The sequence below is a fragment of the Labeo rohita genome, chromosome 6, assembly GCF_022985175.1.
Source record: "Labeo rohita strain BAU-BD-2019 chromosome 6, IGBB_LRoh.1.0, whole genome shotgun sequence".
Taxonomy (NCBI): Eukaryota; Metazoa; Chordata; class Actinopteri; order Cypriniformes; family Cyprinidae; genus Labeo; species Labeo rohita.
This window is the reverse complement of record NC_066874.1, coordinates 32870105-32878951: the sequence shown is the minus strand read 5'-3', so window position 1 is coordinate 32878951 and position 8847 is coordinate 32870105. Positions and strand designations below refer to the sequence as shown.

The window sequence follows — 8847 nt, the reverse complement described above, 5'->3', positions numbered from 1 at the left end:
CCTGAGGCCACAAGCAAAGCTGCTGAGAACCTCCATGACTAAGGTGAGGATTCATCATCCCAGCAGACTGCATTAGCAACAACACATGTGCAGACAGCAGGTCCAACCACACCCATGACAAAACTGCACCCGAGTCATCTGCATGGGCAGGTCCCACTGCACAAATGTGTCATAATTAATGTTAGAACACTTCGACAGTAAGACAGCGAATGGGAAAGTTCTTGGGTTTGTCCTATTCTTAAGGAACAAAGAGGAGGAGAGGTCACTTTCTCTTCTAATACTTCTTAACTCTGATTATATATACACACACACACACAATTAAAAACTATTTTACAGTGATTACTTAAGTTATATATACACACAAACATCCACATCTCTAGTTTAGCATTTCACAGATGCACATTTTTGAAAAAGACATCAAACTTCTTTTCAAAAACTGAACTAGTCCTAATATGCACTAAATGTAGTAACCGCCAACATACTGTTTATCTGTGTAATAACATCTACCATGAACAATTTCTTAAGTTACTAAAGATTCCCATTAATGCTTAACCAACACTGCACCCTTGTGGCGAGTAGATCTCATTAAAATCAATATAAAAACATGCTGAAATATTCATGTGCATTGTTTATTCGGTTTAGAAAAGGTACAGTTATGTAACAAACCATTATGTAAGAGATACATGAGGTTGTTGACAGGTTAAACGCAAGTAAAATACAGTTATGGAGTGGTTTGACCAAACAATCTAATGATAGTTACAGTACACTGTGTTTTTGTTCTTCTCCGCTTGACTTTCCCTAAACAGAAATTGAAAAAAAAATGACATAAGATATGAGGTTGCTTCTGGTTTCCCAAAATGGCCTTATTGTGGCATAACAGTTATACAAAATGTCACAACCTAAAGATTGGAAACATTCAATATACAAAGGACAGAAACACCTGCCCAGCAGGTCTCCATTTATAAACGTTAGCAAAGAAAATAATATTTAGTTTGTGATTATTAGCTGTCATATGTGGTGATACTGGTCCATTCTTCTTAAGCAGTGGCTCTCAACCTTTTTGCGTTTTGATAACTGAAGGCCCCTAAAAAAAAGTTTACATCTTGAGTTTATGTATTTATTATTTATTAATTTTAATTTAGATCATTTTAATTTAGACATTTGAATTATTATTTATTATTAACAATATTAAGTTGTATATTAACTATGTTAGTTGATTTTTATATTATTTATATTAATAATATATACAGTTGTAAGTCATTCTGTGACCCTGGTTTTAGAACCATTGTGAAATAATTAAGATTTAATGTTTTTTAAAGTCTCCTCAGCCCACCAAGCCTGCATTTATTTGTTCCAAAAATATTTTTACCATTTAAAATAACTTTGTCTATTTGAGTATATTTTAAAATGTAATTTATTCCTGTGATTTTAAAACTGAATTTTTAGCATCTTTACTCCAGTCTTTACATGATCCTTCAGAAATCATTCTAATATTCAGATTTGCTGCTCAAAAAATGTTTATTATTATTATGATGTTGAAAACAGCTGAGTAGAATGTTTTCAGGTTTCTCTGATGAATAAAAAGTTGAGAAGAACAGCATTTATCTAATACAGAAATCTTTTTTAACGTTCTAAATGCAATTTAAAGCATCGTTGCTAAATAAAAGTATTAATTTCTACAATTTCTTTCCCCCAAAAACAAACAAACAAACAAAAAAAAATTATACTGACTCCAAGCTTTTGAATCGTAGTTTATAATGTTACAAAGCTTTTTATTTCAGATAAATGCTGATCTTTGGATCTTTCTATTTATCAAAAAATCCTGAAAAAATTTACTGTTGATGAAATTAACTGTTTTAAATATTGACAATACAAATCAGCATATTAGAATGATTTCTGAAGGACCATGTGACACTGAAGACTGGAGTAATGATGCTGAAAATTTAGCTTTGATCACAGAAAATAAATGACATTTTAAAATATATTCACATAGAAAACAGTTATTTTACATAGTAAAAATATTTTTAAAAATGTACTAGTTTTGCTGCACTTTGGATCAAATAAATGCAGGCTTGGTGAGCAGAAGAGACTTCTTTAAAAAATATGAAAAATCTTACCGTTCAAAACCTTTTGCCTGGTAGTGCAGATCAGTCATGCAAGTAATGATTTTACTAACTTCTGTCTAGTTTTATGGTTTCTTTGCTCCCAGGAACAAGTATCCTTGATATTGATGTGAAAAAGCTGCATAGTTAATAAAACCGGACAAGTGTTCAATTAAGACATCATAAAATAGTGATTTTCACAATTTCATAAAAAGTTCATAATTCCATTCAAACATCACATTTGGTTTAACTATCTGTCTACAAATGAACCGAATCCTTGCCGTCTAGTGGATTTCACAAACGGTCTGAGGATAAAACCTTGGGGGACTCCTTAAGCTGTTCTTGAAGGCTACTTAGTGCCAGTCTCATCTGGTCCTCAGTGCCTTGCAGTGCCTTTACCTCCATGCTGTAGAAGATGTACAGCATCAGAGTGGTGAGGAGAATGGCAAAACACAGCGCCCCCAGCAGGTAGAAAGAGGCTTTGGGAAAGGGCTGTTCAGCTCCCAGAGCAAACAATGGGACAGCGGCGATTGCTAGCTCGAGCACTAACAGGACGAGACCCATAATGCCTGTACGTGCCGCGGTGTGACGCATGCGCTCAGCGCAGTGGAGACCCACCTTTACTTCAGTACGAGCTTCATTGACTGTGTTGACCAGCTCAGGAAGCTTATCTGAGAAAGAAACAAAAATGACAAAATGAAAAAACTTAACACTCACATTTAAAAGTTTGGGGTTAGTGAGATTAAAAAAAAAAAAAAAAAAATTTAATACTTTTATTCAGCAAGGATGCATTAAATTGAGTAAAAGTGAAAGACTTAGTAGTAATAATAATAATAATAATATTATTAATAATAATAATAATATTAATAATAACAATAATAATAAACAAGAAGAAAAGAAGTAATGTTTCTTGAGCATCAAATCAGCATATTAGAATGATTTCTGAAGGATCATGTGACTCCGAAGACTGGAGTAATGCTGCTGAAAATTCAGCTTTGCATCATAGGAATAAATTACGTTTTAAAATATATTCAAATAGAGAACAGTTTTTTAAAATTGTAATAATATTTCAATTTTTTTTACTGTATTAAATCAAATAAATGCAGCCTTGGGGAGCAGAAGTGAATTCTTTCCAAAAAAAAAAAAAAAAAAACACACCTTACCAACCCTAATTATTGTTTTTTTTACCTTTGTCAAAACAGTAACTGCAGAATAATCTTTAATAATCGTTTAACCTAAAAGCATCATTTATGTTGTTTTAAACCCCCCCAAAAAAAAAAAAAAAAAAGTTTTGTTTTAACGTTGAGCGATATGAAAGTAAATTCATATTTTTGGGAAAACTGTTCTTTAAAAGCACTTTGCATATGCAAAAGACATGAATGTGAACCCCAGCAGTTAATTTTGAAACATTATTACAGAGCAGTAAATAAGAGAGCAATAAAGAAGAAGAAGAAGAAATGTTTTGTGAATCGCAAATCAACATATTAGAATGATTTCTAAAGAATAATGAAGCTGAAAATTCAGATTTGATCATAGGAATAAATTACATTTTAAAATATATTCAAACTGAGAACAGTTATTTAAAATTGTAATAATATTTAAAAAAATATTTACTGTATTTTAAATCAAATAAATGCAGCCTTGGTGAGCAGAAGTGAATTCTTTAAAAATTCTTTTAAGAATAATGAAGCTGAAAATTCAGCTTTAAACCACAGGAATAAATTACACTTTAAAATATATTCAAATATGAAAGTTTTTTCATATATAATATTACAGTTTTTACTGTATTTTAAATCAAACAAATAAACGCAGCCTTGGCGAGCAGAAGTGAATTCTTTCTGGGAAGAAAAAAAAAAAAAAAAAAACTTACCAACCTCAAATTTTTTAACTTTGTCAAAACAACAATTGCAGAATAATCTCATTTACGTTGTTTTAATTTCAAAAGATGGAAGTTTGAGCAGTATGAGAGGAAATTAATATTTTTGGGTAAACTGTTCTTTTAAAGCACCATGCACATCCATAAAACATGAACCCAAGCAGTTAATTCTGAAACTTTACTACAGAGCAGTAAATAAAAGAGCATTGGTTTATTGGCAAGCTATTTTTTGCTTAGGCAAAAATGTGGGTGCATATAATATTTTAAGACCCCAAAACCCCACAAATACCTGAAACACATCCAGATTGTCTCTTTGAGCACCCGTTTCCCTTTGTAGTCGGTGTAAACAGGAACTCAGCTGTGAGAGCCTCGTGGTCAGAGTACGGAAAGGGATGTCCAGGAACCGGACCTTTAGTGGTGGACAAAGACTCACAGCTCACATCCACTTCCCCTGATCCCTGCAAAAAACAGCTATGTTAGCATTCATGAGCGCACAAGTAAAGAAAGCTAAAAATTAGTATAATCAAACTAGACTTTTACATTTCATGGTATCATGATGTAAGACTCCAGGCTGAGTTGCATGCCCGTTTAATACTTGTAGTTGAGGTCTGTTCATATGACTAAACCAGAGCATATACAACAATACAAGTCTTAGAAAACAGTAGAAACAAGTATCTAATATTACCTTGAACAGGATGTAGTCTATCCGGATTCCTCCTCCAAATGGAACAAGACTATCTGCGTTTGTGTAAGGGTTTTCAGATACATGAGTGTATCCTTCCTCACATCCCTGGAATTAAAGACGGGGAGGTTGTTATATCATAAATTAGACAGCGAGTTCACTTTATCACAAACACAGTCATTACGAGATACATAACAGGTACTAACATCAAAGTTAGCAGCCTCACTGAAGCTGTCCTGAAGTCCTGTGTAGTTTCTCAACAGTCGAGTGCCCAGATCGTCCGGGTGCATGTTCAGATCTCCACCCAGAATCACCACGTCTCCTCCAACACTAGTGTGCCTTTATCAAAAAAGACAGGCAGTCATAAGCATTAAGCAATGAGAGGAAACAACATATTGATTGCTTTAGGGAAGCTGTTGAAATGTAATGTAGTTTTGCAAAGAGACTGCTATTAAAGAACTGAGCAACTAAAAGCAGTATTATGCTTTAAAATAAACATGCAGCCATGGATAAATATAGCAGACGTTTAGCACCTTACAAACTGTTGCAGCTCCCAGGCTTGAACCACTCGGTGCGGCAGATACGAGTCTTTCTCTCTGCAATATTCTGCATGCAGCTGCGAAGAGAAGAAAACGCTTTAACACAGGGCAGAAACACACAGACATACACTGCTGCTCCAAAGTTTGGAATCAGTAAGTTTTTTAAATAATTCTTATATGCTCATCAAGGCTGCATTTACTTGATCAAAAATACAGGAAAATATTAGTTTAAAATAATGGTGTTCTATATTCATACATTTTAAAATAAAATTTATTCCTGTGATGCAAAGCTGAATTTTCATCAGCCATTACTTCAGTTTTCAGTGTCAAAAGATTCTTCAAAAATCATTCTAATATGCTGATTAATTATGTTGGAAACAGTTGTGCTGCTTAATATTTTTTTGAAACCTGTGATCTTTTTTTAGGATTCTTGATGAATAAAATATTAAAAAGAACAGCATTTATTCAAAATATAAATCTGTTCTAACAATGTTAATAATAAGTCTTTGCTATCACTTTTTATTAATTTAACACATCCTTGGTGAATGAAAGTATTAATTTCCTTAAAAAAAAAAGAAAGAATATAAATTTACTGACCCCAAACTTTTAGATGGTAGTTTACATTGTTACAAAAGATTTATATTTTAAATAAACGCTGTTCTTTTTAACCTTTTATTTGTTAAAGTATCCTGTAAAAAAACATTAAAAAAAATAAATAAAAATCACAAAATTCCAACAAAATATTAAGCAGCACAACTGTTTTCAACATTGATATTAAATCAGCATATTAGAATGATTTCTGAAGGATCATGTGACACTTAAGACTGGAGTAATGATGCTGAAAATTCAGCTTTGTGTCACAGGAATAAATTACATTTCAAAATAAATTCACATAGAAAACTGTTATTTTAAATTAAAATAATATTTCACAATATTACAGTTTTTTCTGTATTTTTGATCAAATAAATGCAGCCTTGATGAGCAGAAGAAACCTCTTTAAAAAACATTAAAATCTTACTGATCCCAAACTTTTGAGCAGCAGTTTAATAAGTTATTAAAATTGTATTAATTCAAAATGAAGTTGAAATGAAATAGACATTAGATTGAATACTTCAACTTAAAAAAAAGGTAAACGAAAATTAGAAATGTGCCTTGGCACCTAAATGAAATAAAATAAGTGTGTGTAGTAAAATTACTAAAACTAAAATTTCAAATAAAACTAATTTAAAACTAAACAGAAATATTTCAAAACTTATATTTACATATATAAACACTATATATATTATATTTTATATAAAATCTAAAAAAACTAAACCAACTAAAATAATAACAAATATAGAATACATCAAAATAATGTTATAAAATACTATATTAGTAAATCATTTTGAAATCACACTAAAACACACATTTTGCATGAACTTACATGAGTGACAAAAACGTGAATCTTCAGCCCATTGATGTTAAGCAAGATCTTCCCAACACCCTTACCACCAAACCAGTCGCCATGTTGAGCCTGATATAAGAATAGATTATTAACAAGTCACAGCTCTGACACTAAAAGAGGAAACTGAGACCACAAAAATGTCACATAAAAATGGTCAGAGTTTGGCTGGTTAGAATGACATTTAGTGGATCTGCATAATAAAATACTGTTTAAAAAACTTTTTTTAGATTTTTTATTATGCACAGTAGTAAGTGTTTTATTAAAGCAATTTGGTAATTAAGAGTGTGTTGTAAATATGCTTAAATATATAGCACATAATATAACAAGCATTGCTTGTGATAAATTGTACAGCTGAATTAAATGTCTTTATTTTTATATTTAGTAGATGTGCATGAGGTTCGTGCATGTGATTGGTCAGTCTCACCATGTATGGATATCCATTTAATGAGAATCTGTACAGAAATGCATCATGGATTCGATGTTTGGAAAACACGGCCAGTCCGCTCCCTATAAATCCACTAAAAAGGAGACGTTTCTTTAAAAGAAAATGCATTTTTATCTACGTCCTTATTCAAATGAGTTTGCCCATCCAAGCCCAAGTTTCATTAGCAAAAGCTCCTTTTGTGTTATGTGTCATTTTCAAGCATTATAGATCATGACTGACCTTTTATAATAATGGGAATATGGATAGACGCTGCTAAGCTTCTTCTTTAAAAACAGAAAGTCTTTCTCACACCACACCTGTAACAAATAGCCCGGAAAAACAAGCAATTTTTCAATTCAGTACAATTCTGTATTTCAAACAGTTCTCTACTGACAAATCTTATTGTTCAGAAAAGTCTGAACATAAATAATTGCAACATCAATGGCAACAAAACTCTTACGGTATAGCCATATTTTATGAACATAAAATGTACTTTAGCTGTGTTGAAACATGTATGCATGGAAGTTATTTGTTTTACCTCCTGTAGTAACGCTATATCAAGCTGTTCCTGATTCAGCAGGTCTCCGATCATAACAAACCGCTCTTTGCAGTTCTTACTGAGGTATCGGACCCCCCTAAAACAATCACAACAAACTGAATAAGTTCGTACACCCCTTTACAACATTATCTTGCATTTATGGATAAATCGTAGTAAATTATTAGTTAATAATATAAATTCAATGCAAAGATATTCACTAGAAAAAATATTTTACAAAATACATCTTCACAGTAAGGAATGAAAACCAAATTCATGCAACATACAGTAAATATTGCACATTCAAATTTTTTTTTAATTTTTTATGTTATTTTAAAAAAAATAAGAAAAAAATAAAAATAAAAATTTATATATATATATATAATTTATTTATTTTTTTTTTTTTTTACTGTTTTTTTAAGCTTTAGTGATCTTTCTAGGTGTCATCTATACATTTATATAGTTCATTTTTATTTTAATACATCATGGTAAAATGATGAAAATGAGAAAGATGACTAAAGGCAGTTAGATCAAATAAAAAAAATAATTTTTTAATTTTATTTCAGTTAAGACTCATTTTATTTCAAGAAACAAAATGCTTTTTAATGGTTTTAGTTTTAGTTAGCTATAAAAAGAAATTAAATAAAGACATGCCGATAAAAAAGTGAAGAGTAAAACTCACCAGCAGTTAAGAGAGAAGACACGGAATCTGATTGGTTCTGAGGTTGTCATGGCGATGAGTCTTATGGGATGGTGACAGTCTGTCTGTGAGGATAAATGACAGAATCCAGTTTAAGCTCGAACCAGTTCCAACACACAAAACAAAACGGTTTGATTCAGTTGAGAATTTCTGAGAACGAGCGTTGCTGTATGTTTAAACCTGTTTACACAAAATACTGCAGAAAGTTTATTGGGTTAGTGAGACTACTATTACCGGTTTATCTTTATATGAAACTTATTGTAGAAAATATAAAATAATATAAAAATAAGTTAATAATAATTAAACACTTTCAACATTTCAGCGTCCAGCTCATCAGTACAAACCACTTCTCTCCAAAATATAATATTTTTCATATTTACCTAAACAGCTAAAACATCTGCATTAAGCAAGAATGGTGCACGTTAGTCCATAATTTCTGACAGAAAGTAGTTCACAACAAGCCATACAAGTAACTGAAATACCTTAGAGCCAAAGTAAATCCACAGACAGAAGTCACTGATACAGAAACACTCTGAGTCTGACAC

The 8847-nt window shown here is 31.5% G+C and overlaps 1 protein-coding gene across 4 annotated transcripts in view; it reads right to left on the bottom strand.

The window, feature by feature from the left end:
* Positions 1 to 608: 608 nt before the first annotated feature.
* Positions 609 to 8847, bottom strand: part of smpd2b (sphingomyelin phosphodiesterase 2b) — a 10727-nt gene continuing 2488 nt past the window's right edge. For 2 of the 4 annotated variants that reach the window (XM_051113527.1, XM_051113528.1), the window contains exons 2-12: positions 8785 to 8847; positions 8285 to 8367; positions 7606 to 7702; positions 7308 to 7384; positions 7068 to 7161; positions 6623 to 6712; positions 5194 to 5276; positions 4867 to 4999; positions 4664 to 4768; positions 4268 to 4436; positions 609 to 2773 (exon numbers count right to left, since the gene is read on the bottom strand). The exon at positions 8785 to 8847 is cut by the window's right edge and continues 116 nt beyond it. In XM_051113527.1, the coding sequence (XP_050969484.1) occupies positions 2397 to 2773; positions 4268 to 4436; positions 4664 to 4768; positions 4867 to 4999; positions 5194 to 5276; positions 6623 to 6712; positions 7068 to 7161; positions 7308 to 7384; positions 7606 to 7702; positions 8285 to 8367; positions 8785 to 8847 (1371 nt within the window). In that variant the 3' untranslated portion in view covers positions 609 to 2396. The remainder of the gene's footprint in view (positions 2774 to 4267; positions 4437 to 4663; positions 4769 to 4866; positions 5000 to 5193; positions 5277 to 6622; positions 6713 to 7067; positions 7162 to 7307; positions 7385 to 7605; positions 7703 to 8284; positions 8368 to 8784) is intronic. The other 2 variants (XR_007827989.1, XM_051113530.1) reach the window with 2 other exon arrangements.